The 21,617-nt window shown below is 31.8% G+C and overlaps 2 protein-coding genes across 2 annotated transcripts; one reads left to right on the forward strand and one right to left on the reverse strand.

Annotated features, from left to right (window-relative positions):
- Positions 1-4,110: 4,110 nt before the first annotated feature.
- Mpv17 (Mitochondrial inner membrane protein MPV17) lies at positions 4,111-5,470 on the reverse strand. The gene is made up of 2 exons (XM_088269601.1): positions 5,207-5,470; positions 4,111-5,021 (listed from the first exon to the last, which is right to left on the reverse strand). Exons 1-2 carry the CDS (start codon positions 5,393-5,395, stop codon positions 4,665-4,667), a joined length of 546 nt encoding a protein of 181 aa, XP_088125727.1. The 5' UTR covers positions 5,396-5,470; the 3' UTR covers positions 4,111-4,664.
- Positions 5,471-5,609: 139 nt separating this feature from the next.
- Vps4 (vacuolar protein sorting 4) lies at positions 5,610-15,135 on the forward strand. Its single transcript, XM_088269602.1, has 11 exons — positions 5,610-5,726; positions 6,637-6,778; positions 7,263-7,395; positions 7,992-8,077; positions 8,166-8,314; positions 8,930-9,112; positions 9,696-9,780; positions 10,439-10,514; positions 10,717-10,854; positions 11,904-12,132; positions 13,611-15,135. Exons 2-11 carry the CDS (start codon positions 6,643-6,645, stop codon positions 13,710-13,712), a joined length of 1,317 nt encoding a protein of 438 aa, XP_088125728.1. The 5' UTR covers positions 5,610-5,726; positions 6,637-6,642; the 3' UTR covers positions 13,713-15,135.
- The last annotated feature ends 6,482 nt before the right edge of the window (positions 15,136-21,617 follow it).

Genomic DNA, 21,617 nt, shown 5'->3' on the forward strand with positions numbered 1-21,617 from the left:
GTAATTAAATTTTTAATAAAATATTTATTGTTAAACTGTTTTATTTTTCATCATAGATTGATAAGATTGCATTTTTAATCGGAAGCTACTGTTGTTTTTTATTTATATAAGAGGTCAAGGGATCTTGCATCCCTTATGTCACTGCGACCATTGTGACCTCTCTCTGTATCGTAGCTCACTCTCAAGACCTATGTGAGTCATGTAGCTCACAACCTGTCTTGGTGATAGGAGCTTCACCTTCTCGGAGTGTGGTAGTGGTCCTCCAAGGATGTGACTTCGATTGTGAGGGAGTGCGTCACAGTTATAGAGAATGTGGATTGGCGTTTCGCTATCCTTCATATAAAATCTGCAGACTGGGGAATCATACAGTCCAATTTTTCTCATTCAATTCAATTTATTTCAATTTCTATTTATTTTTATTTATAGATAATATACACATTACAAACTTAAATTTAAATCGTATACATTAACATAGATATAGGCAATATAAAATAGAAAATAAGCAAGAATACTATTGCTAAAGGTGTAGAAGAATCCAACTTTGGAAAACTCCTTCAGACACATATGGAACAGATCAATATCCAATGAGATATTATTCAACATAGCGGTAGCTCTTCCTACAGGCATAACCATCGGCAGGTTGGTCCTATGTATAGGAATGTGAAACAATCTATGTTGACGCTGTCTTAGGTAACTATCAGGAACATACAGACCAATGTTCCGGATAATTTCAGGATTATCGATCATACCGCGCAACAATCGATAAAAATGCGTAAGTGTAAAAATGCTCATGTATTTCCTCAGTCTGCAGTGTCCTGGTTAAGATCCTTACTTGTTTCTTGTTAAGCTTTAGAACTTCTGTGGTAAATTTCTGCGAGTACCCCGTGATCAGTTCCTTCGCGTGTTTCATCCCTATGCTATTGGGCCATAGTTATATAGCACACAAATAAAACAATCCAAAATAGATTTAGCTTTTTTATTAAATTAAATACATTTTCCGTATTTAAATGACATTTATCACAATTTTTTCACCGATCGCGGTGTCAGATGCAAGCGTTATGATGTGACTTTTAAAGTTTGTTGTTTCAATATTCCCATACACTTTTTTTCCAAAAATAACACTTGTATTCTGACACTGCGAGATCTGAAAGTACACTATATACGTATTAAAATCATTTATTTTATTACCATTGTTAGCATTTACTTTAACAAATAAATTAATGTCAGACAATTAACGCAATATACATGATAATTCTGCATTATCAATTAGTATAAAATGTAAAAATATAATTACATTGAAAGACATACACATATGGTAATTTGAAAAAATACAGGTAGGCACTATTATTTTCTGTTACATTGATCGGCATTATTCAATGTAATGCGAACTTTAAAAATCCTAGGTAACATTTCACTGTGAAAAGCATAATACATACACATATTATAAAAAGTTTTAAAAATACAATCCTCAATTGTTAAAAAATAAATTAAAAAACTAATAATACTAATGTTTGGCTCTAAATGTGCACCTATTATATTAGAATCAATACATACATTCTTACAGCAGCAGATTTGACCTAACTCATCTTTGACCCATAGGCATTATGGTGTCAACCTTATTCGTTTTGCAGTATGGCATTGTACTTATCTAGAAGGCACTGCATGAGTCTTCTTCTAACCCTTATCTGCACCCAATGTTGCATAGGGCACTGCATCGTATTGTTATTATGACGCGATGTTATCTTGATTGTTATTTACATGAAGGCGAGGTGATCACTCCTGCGCTTCAGGGACCAATTTGGGGTAATATTAAATAAATATTAGAGTGTAAAATCATAAATATTTATTTTTTTCCCCCCCTGGGAATCAAACCCGGGACCTCCAGCACGGTAGCTAAACATGCTGACCATTAATTACACTATGGAGGCGAATGATTACAGCGTAGTAAATAAGAATTCACTTTCTAATGTTTTAATTGGCTCTCAATAAAAAAAAACTTGAATGCAATACATATTCTGATATTGCGCCAAGTATTTGAAAATAGTCATTATAAGTGATCTAGACAAGTACTATTTTTTTTTTAATTAAGCACTTGTATAATACCACTTGATGAGTTTTATTTAATTATACACGCTTAGTTTCGAAAACTACAGATGTTTTCATCTACAGGTGAATAGTTAAACTAATAATAATAAATAATCAACATGTCATTCCAAAAAAGTTAATGCCTAATCAATAAATAAGTACTCATATTGTGAATTATACAACTGATATCAGAGTCCAAAATCAGTTACATAAAATATGATGCCATTACTATTTCTTTTTAAAGATTGAACCCTATGACCTATTTCAGTGTTGGCGAACCTATGGCACGCGAGACGATTTTGCATGGCACGCGAAAAAAGAGAAAAAATAAAAGTGAATTTACATTTTTTTTTAAGATTTACAGACAGAAGTACTACTGCTTGTATTCTATCAAAAGCTACCAGCTATGAACCCGATATTAAAAAATTGGCATCTAGTATCCAACAACAAAAATCCCAATAATAATGAAGTTTTAAGATGGAGACTGACCGGAGCATTTTGTTGTAAGGTAACACGTTACGATGCAAGCATTCAGGCAGTCAGTACACCGAGCCGAGCGCTCCATCCATAGTTTCAGATGCTCGGCACAAGCGATATTACGACGTTATGTTACGACAAAATGCTCCGGTCAGTCACCTTTAAGTATTCAGCATTTTTTTATTAAGTGTATTTTTAATTTATTTTGCCATTTATAAGTACTTAATTATTTCTTTTGGTGTATTCGTGCTTTGTTTATATTAAACATCTGAAGTTACACAAATATTGATATACTGGAAAAAAATATTTGGCACTCAGGCTCAAAAAGGTTCATCATCTCTGACCTAGCTGAACTTGACATTGTCACGCTTGAGTACTCTTAGATATCAAGTTAGATGGATAATTTGCAAGAGTGTGAGGCAAAAAGAAAATGTCACAAGGCATAAGTCATAAAAATGCTCATTTCATCATAGGCTCAAATAATTATTCTTAATATTAACTAAATCTTAATTGAAGCATGTTAAGAGATTAATACATTTGTTACAGGGAATAACAAACAAAAAAATTATAATTTATATTTGAAGCACTAACTTTGTGATTTTCCATTTTATAATTAAAATATAACTTTGTTTTAAAATCACTACAAATTATATATAGTGATTTTAAAACAAAGTTACATTTGAATTATAAAACAAAAAAATTGTTTCCTAAAATAACAAATAGGCAACGTCCATATTGTGTAAACTAATAATCGTTACATTAATAATTTAATCTTAAATTATAGTATTTTTCTGAGAAGTTTTTATAACTTCTGCATATGTAAATATAATTAGTTAAATTGTTTAAAAAAATTAAATCATCAAATATGTTACAGTTTTAACTTCAGGTTTATTATACTCATATAATTTACAAAATAATGATTTTTTTTTTATCAAATTTGATATCTCAACAAAGATGAAAAAAAGCAAGGGAAGTCTGGGTATTTACAGGGCTTACGACCTGTCATAGACTGGTTTAAGTGATCACTTTACACACGTATACAAAATGTAAATGGTATTTTCTGGCGTTTCTCATGCGTGTGATTATAATCCAGGATTTGGACCTCACATACTAATATAAGAATTTCTGCTTAATAAAAAGCTTCTTTACATCTCACCAATAGATGTCTCTAGTGGAGTTCTAGTGATTCAAGAACAAGGTTTCTAAATTGGTTCATATATACAGAACTTCCAAGAATTTGAGTAGTGTGGTTGTCAATAATGGGTAGAATTGGTGAATATTACACGTGTGTAAAGTGATCACTTAAACCAGCCTATGACGGTCGTCAGCCCCGTAAATGCCCAGAATTCCATATTCTTCTTCATCTTTGATGAGATGTCAAAAAATAATATGAAAATAACTCCTGTAATAGGAGATAATCCAGATTTTGTGAACAAGTATTTGGACACACTCAAAATGTTGTTGATAATTTTGTAATGTCAACTTCGGTGAGTATCTGAAAATCTGGTTTAACCCCCATTTTATCACAAATTATTTGTGAATTACTTTATTTTATAATACTTTAATGTAATACGTAATTATACTACTGAGGAATACAAAAATGACCACGAACCCTAACTGTCCATCTCCTCCTCCCCTGACCCCTCCTCTCTTCCTTAAACTTGCTACCTGATTCTACCTATTTATCATTAGAATCCTAACTGTCCATCAAAACCTCCTCCCTTAGTTTTTCCTTCTACTTCCTTCCCTAAACTCCCTTTTTCCTTTTATCATCTTTTGTAATTTATGTTTTTTTTAAATGTTAATTTCTTATTTATGTTTTTTTAAATGTTCAAGTACTATCTACCCTCATATATCGATTGCAAACAGCTTTATATGGTATCAAACGTTTTGATCAATATCACTGGTCTGTTTTTGGTTGGTTGGAAGATATTGCTTTCTAGCAATAAGCCCGCCAATGAACTTATTTATTTTCTGTACATGAAGTTTAAATAAATAAATAAATAAATAAAAATGATGAGCCCGTATCTATTATATTTTATATTGATATTCTCAGTTTTAATGTCGAGTTGTAGTAAATACATATCACCGGGAGGGGAAGGTTAAACTATGTCAACAACCTCATTTGTTTTCCACGATAGATACGTGTTCCAAAACACAGCGACCGTCTGGGCCACGAGAACTTGGTAATGGAAAGGAACAAAATAGAAATTTCCCAACTGTACCCACGGCCAGACGTAGTAGTTAGTTTTCAAGATATCTAGGTAGTTCCGCTCCAAGTCCTCCTTCACCAGCTTGACATCATGGCACTGCGCGTAGCTGAGGGTTCCCACAAGTATCAGCAGGAAACTCGGAGCGAAGAGCAGCTGATCCGCTAGCACTTTTTTAATTGCAACCGTCTTGCCCGAGTTTCCGATATACTTGTTAAGCACGCCGTACCACATGCGCAGACCTGGACCCTAAAATTACATTCAAATATATAAAGCATTACAAAGAACAATTATTTAAGTAATATTAAAACAAAGATCAACATTCTCAACACGAACCCTTTTTGCAAAATTCCCAGTACATAGAATAAAATATATCTACAAATACATCAATTATACAGTTAAATTAAGAAGAATTACTATTTATACAATCTTACTGCAAGACAGAATCCCACTGCTGAAAACCGTGCAGTTCTTTTCCATTCTATTCCATCGAACGAATTTTTCTCCACGTATTTTTGTGCGACCACATCCCCAAAACCCATTAAAAATCCCGTCTGAACGGACTGGACGAGAATCGGGTGTTTCTTCAAAGCGTTTGTATAAAATCTCATAAAACCCGACATACTTAAGCGCACGAGTTATGTTTTAAATTCATACACTTTCGCACCATAAAATTCTATCGAATGTACTAGAGTAGTACCATAACCAAAAAATAATTTTGACAGTTCAAAATGCTGCCAGTATTACTGATTTGAAATAAGTAAGTACTGAGCCTATTTAAATTCTTGGCCAATAATATCATGAACTAAATAGCCATTAACAAGTCTGATCTCATCTACAGTTTGCGTATATTTTGACGTTTCAGCCGTCAGTATTTTCTGACTTTTATAAATGCACAATTAACGTTTAAAAAACTATAAATCGATTGCCTTATACCGACATTGAATTTTCTGAGTATGTCTATTTTTCATTTGTTTTGTTTAACTTCTGTTTAAATGTGACTTTAGTGCCGTAAATCCTTATTGTATTTTACTTCTTTTCCCGAACCATATCGTGTAATATCTTAAAAAATATGTGTTTATGGTGATTCACAGGTGTTAAAATTATCTACAATTGATCCTGCGTTAGGTTTTCTATAAGATTTCAACGTCCGAAACTTTATTATTATTAAGACCTTGAAATGTGCATTTCTTTCTTGTATACCAACACTATTTCTCTGTTTGTGATATTTTAATTAGATTTTTAAATACAAATAAAGATTGACCATTATTCAAGGTGTGTAAGACATCAATTAGGTACTGACCGATCTAATATATCTGGATTATCTGACCAGAAAATATTGCTTTTAATAGCATTTTGAATGTGTTATATATTTTAGTCAATGGATTGTTATGGTTTTTCATTTTTATTTATTAATTTAAAAATATTTTCTACTTATTATTTTACTCTCAAAATTGTGTCAAAATGTCACAAATTAAAATACAAATGTATTAAAAAAAAAACAAGTAAATTTATTGAAACAGTATGTATATATCGTAGTCATACAGAAGAAAATGTAACCAAGTGCATTTTTTATAAAAACGAAATCATTGACTATTTGATATGTTACTAGCTTAATATTGCCCTGAAAAAATCCCAAAGCGATTTTAAACATGGAAGTATCATATATTACTGCATTGATGTTTATTTTATTGCCAAGCAAAAGTGACTTAAATGGCCCTCCTACTACGACTTGAATATACATTTCTAAATCCTTACTTTGTCCATCATTTTATTTTTATGTGTTTCTATTGCTGAAGTAATGTGTACTTTTATATAATTTGGTTTGAACGGACCAATGTATTTTTTCAATATTTTTTTTAAGATTAAAATGGCCACTGGTACAACGCTACAAAAGGCTATTGACCTAGTGACAAAAGCAACGGAGGAAGACAGGAATAAGAACTATGAAGAGGCCAGAAGATTATATGAACACGGAGTGGAATACTTCCTCCACGCTATTAAATGTAATTATAACGTTGATTTCATTAGAAACTATTAACAATCTGTTAATTGGGACACATAAATATGTATTATTCTTCTTCATAATATGGATTTAAAAATATTATTTTTTGACATCTCAACATAGACGAAGAATATAGAAGTCTGGGCATTTACGGGGCTTACGACCGTCATAGGCTGGTTTAAGTGATCACTTAATGTGAAAAGTATTTCCTATAATTGGAGGTAATCCAGATTTGTGAACATGTATTTGGACACACTCAAAATGTTGTACTGTCTTTTTCCGCACAGTGTTATTTGACTAGTGGCTAAAATCTGTCGAGAGACATGAATTTCACTACTATAGCGGTCAAAACCTTGAATGTCCCAAATTTTTGCAATTGTGATTCCTTGTTCAATCATATTTCATGCCAAATGTTGTGCATAGAGAAGGAAAACACCCATCTTTTTTATTACTGATAATGATTTAACAACTAACCCCTGTTTTAGATGAAGCCCAAGGCGACAGGGCCAAGGAAAGTATAAGAGCCAAGTGTCTACAATATCTGGATAGGGCGGAGAAGTTGAAAGAATACCTGAAGAAAGGAAACAAGAAGAAACCTATTAAGGAAGGGGAATCCAAGTACGTTCTACCCGTTTGGCTACCAAAATCCGATATATCGGCTTCCTGATCTCTAGGGAGAAATACCGGAGCTGTCGGAGCTAACGTCATGATTTATAAAAGTATCACATACATTTTGGACATTATGTTAGGGATTCCTTTATGGTTGTGCAAAAATTTTCAATTCATATTATGTTTTTTTCTCTCAATAAGTTAAACATTGTAAAAGTTAGAATTAAATGATCATTTACGTCTTACAATTAGTTATTTTATTACAAAAATTGAATTTACAAAAATACTTAAAGAGAAACAAGAAAAATATAGTACAATAAACCAATTTGTTTCTAAATTGTATAAAGCTTGATATTCTTCAGACAGATTCATTTTTATGTGTCAGGGTTAATCAGTAATATCCAATAAATTGCTACAAATACGAAACTGGCGACACGGGACGATTCCCCCCAACGGCAAATTGAAATCAATAAGTATTAATTTCAATAGGTCTGAATGTTTTTTCATATCTACCTTCCCTATCCTTAGTATCCTACCCGTAGATAAACCTTAAAAAATAAGCCGTGTGAGTTACTCATCCATTGATTTTAATATACATTTTACAGAAATGATGACAAAAAGAATGACAGTGATAGCGATTCCGATGATCCTGAGAAGAAAAAACTTCAAAGTCAGTTGGAAGGCGCTATAGGTACATTATCATCAAACTGTTATTACACCACGAGGAACAAAATTGAAGAGGGAAACGGTTTAATTAATTGATGTATATTTTCTTACAGTTGTTGAAAAACCTCATGTTAAATGGAGCGATGTGGCCGGTCTAGAGTTGGCCAAGGAGGCTTTGAAGGAAGCTGTTATATTACCCATCAAGTTTCCCCATCTGTTCACCGGGAAGCGAATTCCCTGGAAGGGTATTCTCCTATTTGGCGTAAGTATTCTTCTCCGCATGGAAACTTTTCTTTCCTACAGGAACTGTTAGTAATCGCAGTAAGGCACTCCACAACATGCTGAAAAATGATTCTTACTTTGGCCATGTTTTCACAAACAACGAGGAGAGTTTTAAGAAGCTCGTTGTTAATGAAGTCTTATGCACTGTCTTCAACATGGCCTGGGATTCTGAGGAATGCTTATTATACCTGCATGGTACTCACAATCCAGGCTTATCATAGAGCCTTACATCATGTAGATCACAACATTAACCTTTCCCTTACGGCGCTAAAAACTACTGGGTGCAACGGTGATATGTATTCTGTACACCATTTGAAAATGTAATTTAAAAACCAAGAAAATGTGAATATTCATAAATGTTGCTTTTATTGACCATAGGTGAAGTTGAAATGTAACAATTTTGTAATGTTAGCTCTGGTAAGTATTTGAAAACGAGAAAAAAAATACATATCACAAGTAGCCGCAATAGCTGACGTAGCAACACGACTATTGATAGATTGATATTCTCATTTTTAAAGTCCAGCTGTAGTAAATATATATCACCGGGAGGGAAAGGTTGAAATCTCAACCTAATTGATTTGTTTGTTTTTTTTAGCCCCCTGGTACCGGTAAGTCCTATCTAGCCAAGGCAGTGGCCACAGAAGCCAACAACTCCACATTCTTCTCTGTGTCTTCATCTGACCTGGTTTCCAAGTGGCTCGGTGAATCTGAGAAACTTGTCAAAAACTTGTTTGAGCTCGCTCGCCAACACAAACCCAGTATCATATTCATTGATGAGGTAAGCCCCCCAGACACTGTCAATAAAATTGTCAGTTTTAGCATTACTTGGTACATAGTTAATGACTTTTCAAAGACGGTGAAAATTTGTTTTTTTGTATGATATTAACATTGATAACTTTATTGAATGTGTCACTAACGTTATATTCATAAATTATTATACGAATCCCAGATTGGTTATTCTCCTCTTTAATTTGGGATTAACAAACGGAGAAGATTAAAAAAAAAAAATAAAGGTTTTTTTTTACATTCAACCTTTTTTCTGTCTGTATAGAAAAGCTATGTTCTTTTTTCAAATATCACAGTGGTGTTGCGTAAACTGTGTTTTTTATGTTTTTATTTTAACTTGGCACGATCAGATCAATCAAAACCTAAAATCTGGCGGTGTCAAAAGTCTGCGTAATCGGAGGGCATGTATGACTAGATGTATGGATGTGAAGGAGGCGAGGAGTGTATGTCAGGACAGAAGAGTGTGGCGTTCCATCCTCTCTGCCTACCCCTGCGGGGAAACGGCGTGATGGTAGTAGTAGTAGTAGTAGTAGTAGATTTTAACTAAGAAATCTAATACTTTTTCTTTATTATAGGTGGATTCCTTGTGTTCATCTCGTTCAGATAACGAATCAGAATCGGCGAGAAGAATCAAAACAGAATTCCTCGTTCAAATGCAAGGTACATTTTATTTAAAATACATACAGTAAGCTTTCACCAAGTGATATCACAAACATATATGTATAATACCAACTGGTTTCAAAGCAAATAGCTTCTTCCTTGAGACTAATTAACGCTGTAAAAATTAAAACTATCCACCTTTAAAAAAATTGAAAAACATTTGGCAGTTAGTAAGGGTTGGGTTGCTATTTCTTTTATGTGTTGATTGGTAATTATAGACGAAGGAATCAGAGATGGTCAGTAAATGATTTTTAGTCTTTTTATTCGTCTTGAAGAAGAAGCTGTCTGCTTAAAAACCAGTCCACATTATAATTTAGTTATAATAAGCGATAAAATGATTTAAAAAAAGATATATTTTATAAAAAGATCCATTATATTATCACACTTAGGATGGCAACGGTATTTCTACTCCTTTGGTCGATTGATGGTTAAGGACGGTATTTTTAAGGGTATTTTGTCCTTCTGCACCAGCCTCATTTCAATGTCAAAAAATAAGGAATTATTTAATGTTTTTATGTGACAATTATGTACTTATCTCTTTGTTAAGGTTTAAACTGTGTACACAATTATCAAATCCCATCGCCAGCAGTCCACAAGCGTAAAAAGACACCTGTCCGAAATGTGTTATTATGCTTACATTTATGGTTTTTCATTCCAGGTGTGGGAAATGACAATGACGGAATTCTTGTCCTTGGAGCTACCAATATTCCATGGGTATTGGATTCTGCTATCAGGTTCTGTATTTTTTTAAAAACTATTAGACGAGTGTGGCGTTCTATACTCTCTGCCTACCCCTGCTGGAAAACAGCATGATAGTTGTTGTTGTTGTCAAGTTGCTTTATGTTAAAAATGTGTATGTTCATAAATAAATAATTTAAGTACGAAAATTTGCTAATTCAGCGCTGTATCCTTACATTGTGTTATTTGCGCTTATAGGAGAAGGTTTGAAAAACGTATTTACATCCCTCTTCCTGAGGAGCATGCCAGACTGGTGATGTTCAAGCTGCATCTCGGGAACACGGTGCACCAGCTCTCCGAAGATGACCTCAAGCAGCTGGCTGCTAAAACCGAGGGGTGAGTGTGTTAAACAAATTTTGGCTTACATTCAATAGAAGCTAGCATATTCATCGAATGGAGCACATCTGGCAAATAAGATAGTATAAGGAACACCAGGATAAATGCAAGATCCAAGACGTCGTTAGGTGGGGAAGACAATGGCATGCGCATGTGAAGAGAATGGAACCATACAGAATCCCCCACATGGCACTGCACGGCCAACCCCAAGGTAATGAATTCCTAGGCAGACCACCAAAGAGATGGCTGGGAATCAACATGCAGGAGGTTAATTCATCTCAAAAACACGCCACAAGGCCTGTACCGAGCAGAAGAAAAAAGAAGATTCCATGGAATGCTATTTTTTATTCCCTTTCTTACCAAGCAAGATTTTTCCGACCTCTGTCTTTACCCAATAATGTGTTGAACACTGCTCAAGAGTGATAGTAAAATTTAGTTAGCTTCCGGCAATGCATAGACAAATCACTGTCAGACAAGAGACTGTCAGGTCACGCCAATTTTTTTTTATTGAAAAATATTTTTATAATTTTCTTTCAATCCTTACCTTTTCATAACTCTTTGCTTTTCAACACCACATACTTATTTCTTATTTTTCAATACAAAAACGGTGTTTTAAAAATAAATAAAAAAAATTACGTCAAATCGCTCACTCTTAAATCAAAAAACTTGATTTTTCAGGAGATCGTTTTTAAAGTTTAAAAATAAAATATGATACAATGTATTAAAAATAAATATCAAGCCACTTATTGAACTTTTTGCTGTGCAACAGATCTTTTTAGGTAAAACCTGAATGTTTTTAAATATTTAGTTTATTTAAAAAAATAATTAAACAATACCTTTTCTTCAAAATTCAATAAACAACACTTTCTGCCCTGTAGGGTGTAAATATTAAGATAAAAATATGCCGCTTTTGCTGTGTATAGTACATTTTCTGGACATTCCGAAAACATGCACTACTAAAAATTTACGATTTTTGATATAAGACGTTGAAAGGAGTGAGCGAAATGTTACTTGCATTTAAAGAAAATTATGACATATCCTCTTTTTAGTTACTCTGGTGCTGATATCAGCATCGTGGTGCGAGACGCGCTCATGCAGCCCGTGCGCAAAGTCCAGACCGCGACCCACTTCAAAACGGTGTCGGGGAAGAGCCCCACCAACCCCGACTTGATCGTGGACGACCTTGTCACGCCCTGCTCCCCGGGCGAGCCCGGCGCCTTCGAGATGACCTGGATGGAGGTCGCTGGCGATAAGCTCTTCGAACCGCCTGTCACAATGGTGAGTTTGCGACTAACCACTAATAAACTAAAACGAGTGGAGATTCATTGCAGTTAATACGGTACTTTATTTAAATACAATTACGTCAAGTCCGCCTCCGTGGTGTAGTGGTTAGAACGCTTCGCTACCGTTCTGGAGGTCCCGGGTTCAATTCCCATGGTGGGTCACATAAATATAAGTGATTTTTTTACTATAATATTTATTCAATATTACCCTGGACTAGTACCTGAAGCAAAGGGCTGATCGCCTTTCCTTCGTGTGTTAAAGATCAAGATAACACTGTGTTTATATGATGCAGTGCCCTATGCACCATTGGGGTGCGGATAAGGGTTTGAATGAAAAAAAAAAATATTTGAATACATTTTTGACATCTCAACATACACAAAGCAGACTTCCATATTCTTAATTGGAGATAATCCAATTTAAAAAAAAAAGTATTTCTTCATATTTTTCAAACCCTTATCCGCACCCGATGGTGTTCAGGGCACTGCATCATATAAACGCATTATCTTGATCGTTAATACATTAAAGAAATGTGATCAGCCCTCTGCTTCAGGTACCAGTCCAGGGTGATATTGAATAAACTACTACCCATAAACTAAAATGGAGTAGAGGTTCATTCTAGGCAACGCTGTACTCTATAATAATACATTTTTGACATCTCAGCATAGATGAAGAAGAATATGGAAGCGTAAAAATAACTCCTGGGTGGAGGTAATATAGTTTTGTGAACAACTATTTGAACACTCTCAAAATGTTGTCTATAATAATACACTGGAAAGAGACAGATCCCTACTGATTCCATTATTTTTTTTCTTATAATTGGACTTATTTTATCTACCAGTTCGCACGCATGTATAGTATTTTCCCTATTTTCTTTACAACATTTTAAGTGTGTTCAAATACTTGTTCACAAAATCTGGATTATCCAGATTTTGTTAACAAGTATTTGGACACACTCATAATGTTGTAAATAAATTATCTGGTCAAATTATAAGCTTAAATAATGAAAATGAAAATGATATTTTCTGGCGTTTCTTATGTGTGTGATTATAATCCAGATCTCACATACTAATATAAGAGATCTCACATACTAATATAAGAGTTTCTGCTCAACAAAAAGCTTCTTTTCATCTCACCAATAGATGTCTCTAGTGATTCAAGAACAATGTTTCAAAATTGGTTAATATATTCCTTTTCATATATAACTTCCAAGAATTTGAGTAGTGTGCTTGTCAATAATGGCTAGAATTGGTGAATGTTAGCCTATGACGGTCGTCAACCCCGTAAATGCCCAGACTTCCTTATTCTTCTTCATCTTTGATAAGATGTCAAAAAACAATAGTATTACATATCTTGGTATTTATTTAGGATAATGATTTATTTTTAACAGAGTTTTTCAGTTATCAAAGTCCTTTTAACCGTGTTTTACTATTCCAATGTCTCTGTAACTATTTTTCATGTTTGTTTGATTTTAGTCGGATATGTTACGATCACTGGCTACCTCCAAGCCGACCGTCAACGATGAGGACATGGTCAAATTGGATAAATTCAAGGAAGATTTCGGCCAGGAGGGTTGAGCTGCGGATCATAAATTTATCTAGCCTTATCCATTGTTTTATATTTATATTTTCTAAATGTCCACGTCCTATGTCAGCACGGTGATTACTGCCGGTTTACCCGCTTAATTACAGAGTTTATTGGAGAAAACATTCACATCCAACTATTGTATATTGAGATTACTTTTAATTTATTTTTTATTTTATTACTTTATATTCAACAACATAAAACAGTTATATGTGTATGAATTCAATAAGCCTCATCCCTTCATTCTTAACCTTTCCCACCCGGTGATATGTATTTACTACTAATCGACTTTAAAAATGATAATATCAATTTAAAATATAATATATACGGCCTCAGAATTTTTGTATTCTTCCATAATACGATTACGTATTACATAAAAGTATTACAATATAAATTTATTCATTTGCAGCGATGGAAATAAATAGTTTGTGAAAAAATGGGAGATAAAATCACCAATACACAAATGTTTCTCAGTGTGTGCATACGTGCCGCGCTTTATGTATACGCGCAAGTCGTATCGTGTTTGGCAGCGCCAGTAGTGCACAGACCGTTGTACGCGGCGGTCATGTTGCTACGGTAGCTATTGCGGCTACTTGCGATGTATTTTTTTCTCATTTTCAGATACTTACCAGAGCTAACATTACTAAATTGTTACATTTAAACTTCAAGTATGGAGTCAATAAAAGCAACATTTAGGGATATTCACATTTTCCCGTTTTTAAATCACATTTTCATATGGTGTACAAAATACATATCACCGTTGCACGCGGAAGTTTTTTAGCACCATAAGGGAAATGTTAACAGAGGATGTCTACACTATGTGTTGGATATGAATGGAGAATTGTATTCATCTTTATAATTAACTCTCAAGTTACCCGGGTGATTAAAATTTACTTAGCATTCCGGAGGAGCAACTTCAATATTCAAATTGTGTAATTTTTGCTTTACAAAAATGATAAAACACCTTCAAAAAATCAATTAATATAAACTTATTCTACACAACCTAACTTTTTCGAATTCACTAAAAATTGTCATTTCAATTACATATATTTTTAGTATTTCTTTTACCAACTGTTATTGATAATTGATGTACAAAAAAATGTATTCTACATATAAAAGTGTGTTTTGTGTGACAAAAACTATTAAAATCAGTGTTCTTTTTAGAAGTAAGTACATAGTTTCATATTTGAAAACCAACAATATAAAATTTTAGAGCAAAACGTTGATTGAAAGTTTAAGAATATTTTGAAATGTATTAAAAATAAATATCAAGCCACTTATTGAACTTTTTACTGTGTAACAGATCTTTTTAGGTAAAACCTGAAGGTTTTTTCTCCATTCGAAAAATATTTAGTATATTTAAAAAAATAATTAAGCAATACCTTTTCTTCAAAATGCAAACAAAACAATATAAAATTTTAGAGCAAAACGTTAATTGAAAATTTGACTCCTGTTATGGTCATGAAAAATTATAAAAAATTGATTTTTATTGCCAGTTGCTAGCTATGGAATAAAATTGCTGCGTAAATTGTGACCGATGGTGATAACCTTTGCTGTCTAGCCTGAACAAATGTAAAATGCTTATATTTTCATATATTTCATCCATGTGACAGAGTAGATTTGAAATAATTGATAGTTATGGCGTAGAGATGCGTTGTAATCTTATGAATTGTTAACTAAACTGGATTTACTGTAATGCAATGATTTTTATATAATGTAAACATATTTTGTTACGTTATATAAAAACTAAAGCTTAAAGCATGGAATAATATTTTATTAACTACTCAATATTCTTTTTTATGTATAAAAGTTCAAATTAACTTTTTTATTAGCTAAAAATAATGTAGAGATAAAAAAAAATTATGGCGCTTACCACATCTGATTATGGAAATTTCCATGTGTTTTTTTAAAATTATTTCTTTAGCATGACATGGTTAAATACTACATGTTTATGAAGAATTTGCAAATAATTTAGTTTTTTTGTTATTTAGTTTTCATAAAATGTAAGTCAATAAAAGATTATCAACATTATCATATTAATCCCCTGATAAAATAATTGCTACGTATCACCTTAATTACCGGAAATAAATATTATTTAATGATTAAGAATATTAAAAAAATTAGCTGTCTGAATGGAAAACTATTAAACACAAAAAATGGAAGTCTAGGCATTTTCAGTGCTCACCATTGTTAATGCATTTGCACCATTATTATCATTGAACATCCATAATGTTTGATTTTTCAAAAGTTTTATGTATGATATATTTCAACAACCGTTTTCATATATCTGTTGCAACTGCCATCTGTTGAGATCTTTATAAAGTAAATAGGTGATAATTATTTAGAATTAATTTTTCACCTATTAGGAGTAAAAAAAGATAGGTATCATTAATTTTTTACTTCTAATTTGATAACTTAATTTTTTTTCAGTTGATACACACAAATACTGCCCTAAATGAATGAGGGGCAGACGATAGACATAGATGTTTATATTTTGCTGTTACTTTAGATGTCTCAACAGAGACAATGTATCTTTTTATACAAAAGGTTTTTTGATACACAAATACCTTCTTTTATTTAATTTAATTAACAAATTGAGTGTAATCTTTAAAATTCATCACTTAAAATAAAATGTATAGTATTTACTTTTAGCTCTTAAATTGTGTGCTTAAATTATGCAAAACTTTAAGCATTTTCAACCTTTATTGTGAATTCCATACTTTTGCTTTAAACAAAAAAATTAAATGTTACAGTGAATCCAGTATTATATGTACTAAGAATTGATTCGCCAGTAATATTGTGGTAGGATTTATCTCAATTTTAAATATATTAGATTTTTCTTTGTTTAATATCACTATAACCAGATGTCACTGACCCGCTTATCATAAACTTCAAATATATCTTGTCTTATGTTAATATTATAAAAGCATTATTATACAATATTAGTTAATTTGTGGCTGTACTGTCGTAGACTTCTTCCAGAACCAGGATTTGATGCTTTATTCTACCATATTATTTCCCATTTTCTAGTGTAATGCACCTTTTTTAAGATAGTAAAAATGATAATACATTTTGAAAAATTGGTATCAAGTTACTGAGCAAAAAATATATTCTTCAATGGTAGATTGATTCTGAATAAGGATTATTAACAACTTTAAGTATTGAAATAATAGTGGTATCAAACAAAGGTAAATGTTATATTTAAATTTATTAGTTATTGCAGCATTTTCTCACCGTATTTAGTTACTATTCTACTACAATTTCAATATTTTTGTTAGATTTTTTTAATGTTTGTAAGTCATTAATTTCAACCCTCACTTTGATTTATCACTTTATTAATTCCTTGGTGAAAATCTCAGCCTTTTGTTTACATACATACGATATTAAGTACCAGCCTACCAGTATCCAGCTAACTTTTAGCTCCTGGGTAACATTTAATAAAATCAAAATATTGATGTATAACAAAACCCAGAAAGTTAATCAAAACGGGTTGTAGTGACTTCTTTATTTTTTAATCTAACTTATAATTCAAAGACAATTTAAAAAGATTATAGAAGAAAAAAGGTGTAATTGTTTATGCTTCATGAATTGTTTGTGGTCTTTAACTGCTATTCAATACTGCAGAATTTTCCCCTCTTCAGTCTGTTGTGAGGTAAAAACTCTCACCGTCTGGTTTATTTTTAGTTAAAGGGGGCCAAATTATGAAATTATATTAATGGATGTGAATCTATGAGTCCACAAATTAATTTAACTGCTTATTATTGTTCTTTAAGATGTTTAAAGTCAGTCATTTGTTAAAATACAGAGGACAAACTGCAAACAAACAACTTTGTGATTATCAGCGGAATAGTAACTAAATATGGAAAAAATGTTCACAAATATCTGTATACCTGATTAATATTTTCTTTTTTTACGTTTGTGATTGTCGTAGTATAAAATAAAACATATTATGTATTGATAATAACATTTTTTAAATTCTTAAATGCACTAAACAATTTTTTTGTTGTACATAAATTCTATTTTAGTGTTAAAATTTAAACAAATACATAACTACTTTACCATTATTTTGTCTTTTTGTTTTGTTTGTAAATAATAATTCACCATTATTTACATCTTTAGATCATTGATAGATCTCTAATAGAAGAAGAAAGTTTGGAATGAAATATGGAAATCTGGACATTCACTCATTTTTTTTAACTACAATATAAATAATAAAAAGAAACTAACTTCATTTCAACAAATTTTTTAGTCATACATATTTAAAAAATTAAATTATTTTTTTTGCTGCTAAACATCTCTCCTTTCTTTTGTGCACAAGGCACTGCATCAGAATAATACAGTTATCTAAATCGTGAATTACTTAAGTAGTCTTGTGCTTCAAGTACCATTCAGGAAATTGTTCTGGACTACGATAATTGTAAACAACGCTTAATTTGGATTTTTTCAGTTGGAAATCAGACCGTTTAAGTAATCTGGCATGCAAACCACTATGCTACCAATACTATGACTGCACCACAGAACCTTTAATTATTACATAATAGCTCTCAATAGGACACTACATCAAATGATGATAGTGTTAATTCTATTATTAATTGAATTAAGATAGTGACCAGTCCTGCGCTCCAGATTTTTGGATCTGGGAGGTATGTAATTTGATGCATTGACATAAGTGAAGGAGCTTAAGGTAAAGAATATTACTTATATATGGAAGGAAATAGAATGTAACAATGATAATTATAATAAATTTGAATAATTTATATAGCGCCATTTTCGTAAAATACTACCTCAAGGGCGCTTAATGTAAGGTAAATAGGAGGTACTATATGAGAGGAAAGAAGCAATGGCTAGGGCACTTGGAGTTTCATACTCGTATTTAGAATGGGGATAGGTTTGTTATTTTTAATAATACTTTAGTCGTATTTAAAAAGTATAACACCATATGGAAGAATTATAAAAATAAGTATAAGCAGAGATGATATGAGCTACAGAGATTTCAGAATAACAATTTAGTAAGCTGGTCTTTATTACTATGTATATAAGAAAAATAATTGTGTGATGATGATAATGATATAAAATATTATTTTTCACATCTCATCAAAGATGAAGAAGAATATGGAAGTCTGGGTATTTACGGGACTGACGACTGTCATAGGCTGGCAAGTGATCACTTTACACACGTGTAACATTCACCAATCCTACCCATTATTGACAACAACACTACTCAAATTCTCAGCCGTCAGCCCCGTAAATGTCCAGACTTCCACATTCTTCTTCATCTTTGATGAAATGTCAAAAAATAATATGAAAAATAACTTCTATAATTGGAGATAATCCAGATTTGTGAACAAGTATTTAGACACACTCAAAATGTTGCAAATGATATAAAATCGTAAAACATTCATAGTAATATTTTTACCGACAGTGGAATGGTTTATATTTTGTACATTAAAAGCATTGTTAACTTTGTGGTGTGGTAATAAAACACTGTCCTCATCATTCATCGTTCACTTTGTGTAATACCACTTTAAAAAACACTACTTCGTGTCTGACATTTATACAAATATGAAATTTTTAAAAGAGAGAAAGTAGACAAATGAATGGGAATATTTTTTAAAGTGGACTTGTAGTTAAATTTAATTGGTTATTTTTTGTGGGTAAGTCTTTATTAATTGCTTTACTTATTTCTAATTTTTGTAGATTATCCTAAACAAAGACCAGTTTTATTTACATTTAAAATTTCTATACCCGGTGGTTTATTAAAATTATGGTCTTTAGATATAAGGTGATTAGCATATTCAGAAAAATTATTATTACTAAGGCACCTTGGATGTTCTTTAATTCTGATATTGAATATCCGCATATTAATATTTTATATATCAAAGCTCCTGAACCTTCTGAGTCCTTGTTTGATCAATCAAAATGTTTAATGTTCTCTCTAAACAATTTTCCATTAATCTATATATAAAATACTTGCTTTTAAACCGAGTAAATTTTATGCATTGAGTTTATTGGTTTAAAAAGAGATGGGTCGATAGCTGGGAATCCACGTCGCAGGAGGCTAATCCCTCTTAAAAACAGGCCGCAAGGCCTATAATAATAAGAAGAAGAAGAAGAGTTTATTGGTAAATATTTTACTTAAAATGGTGAAAACGCCTCGGAAAAAATCATTTATATTTTTTTCTTAAAAGTGTATTGAACACCTCCGCCTCCGTAGTGAATGGTCAGCACGCTCGGCTACCATTCTGGAGGTCCCGGGTTTGATTCCCAGGGGTGGATTTTTTCACTCTAATATTTATTCAATATTACCCTGGACTGGTACCTAAAGTGGAGGGCTGATCACGTTTCCTTCATATGTTAACGATCAAGATGATACTGCGTTTATATAATGCAATGCCTTTTGCACCACTGGGATAAGGGTTTGAAGAAGAAGTATTGAACAACCAATCACTTAAGTGACCGAGTTTTTTGTGTTATAAACATTAGATAAATCCTTAACACATATACTCTGAGAAATAAATATAATCATAAATATTATAGTACAGTATTTTTTTAAAGATGTTCTTTTATACATATTCCTCTCTTTTATTGATTTGTATCTATGTAATTAAAAAACTACATACTTTAGAAAACAATGTTTTATTTAATTTGTTGTGAAAGTACATAGACTCGTGTATTTATTTATCAAAATATTTAGCTTCAGTACAAGGTAATATTCCTTTTTTTGTATTTTAGAACTCAAATAAACATATTTTTTTATTAAATCATCGAGTATTATATTCAATCAAGATATATATTATATTAATAAAAGGCTTTGTTTGAACTAGAGAAGGCCTTGATTTTCAAATTAATTTTATTGTTCCTTTTCACTGTAACCTCCTTGGATTAAGTGTTTTCAGGGTTACTGAAGTTCTATATAAAAAAATGTATTTGTCCATTCAATTTATGAAATTTGCTCTAATAAATTGTATAAATAAAATTATTTAAACATAAATATCTATTTAATGAAATTTTCCAGATCAAAATAATAAATATTTACAGTGCATCAAAAATTATTGCATTTACTTTCATACATTGCCAACTCATTATCCATACATACATCATAGATTCTCAACACTATTTGTTACAAATCCTCCATGATTCTCTGTCGCTTAAGGGGGGGGATTTAAAACCCCCCTAAAACAATATTTATTGGTGTTTTAATACATAATCCTCTCAATCTACGGTCAAATTCATGGATACCTGATCCAATGGTTGAACGGTTCATGTTGTTGTGTGTTTTTCATGTTTATCCTCATTCATACTTCCCTGTATTGAAATGCCCATAAAATATTATTACCCTTTTTTCACATCACTTTCATCTGTCAGTATTTTTACATCTTGAAAAATTTTCATACTTTCACTCACATCCTTCACATCAATCACATACTTTCAATCACATTATTTGCATTCTTTACCCTTTTTCCAGAAAATTTTACATTTCTTGATTAATGGGTAGACATTTTTATACCTTCTTTCTTCGACAATATTTCCGTTCTTTCACTTCCATTTTTACTTTCCTCGTACATCCTTTATACCGATCTTTATCAAAGTTTTAAATTACAATTGTTCTAACGTGACAATAAAGTAATAAGTTCAATTTTTTAGCTGACTGCAATCCCTTTGCACCTGATTATGATGTTGAGAAACGTTGTGCAAAATAAAGAGAGGGAGAAAGACTGTTCCAAATTATATTTTTTGGCAAAATTTTAGGTAACTTTTAAAATGGGACAAAAAATGCCTATAAAATGAACATAAAACAATATTTGGTATAAGATATAAGAAATAATACTTGGGTAGGTACCTACAAAAATATTATTGTGAACCAAATGCCAAAACAAATTCATGTTAAATATCTCAAA

Source organism: Brachycentrus maculatus, unplaced genomic scaffold, assembly GCF_059751285.1.
Source record: "Brachycentrus maculatus isolate JH-2025_06_01 unplaced genomic scaffold, ASM5975128v1 h1tg000358l, whole genome shotgun sequence".
NCBI classification, from domain to species: domain Eukaryota; kingdom Metazoa; phylum Arthropoda; class Insecta; order Trichoptera; family Brachycentridae; genus Brachycentrus; species Brachycentrus maculatus.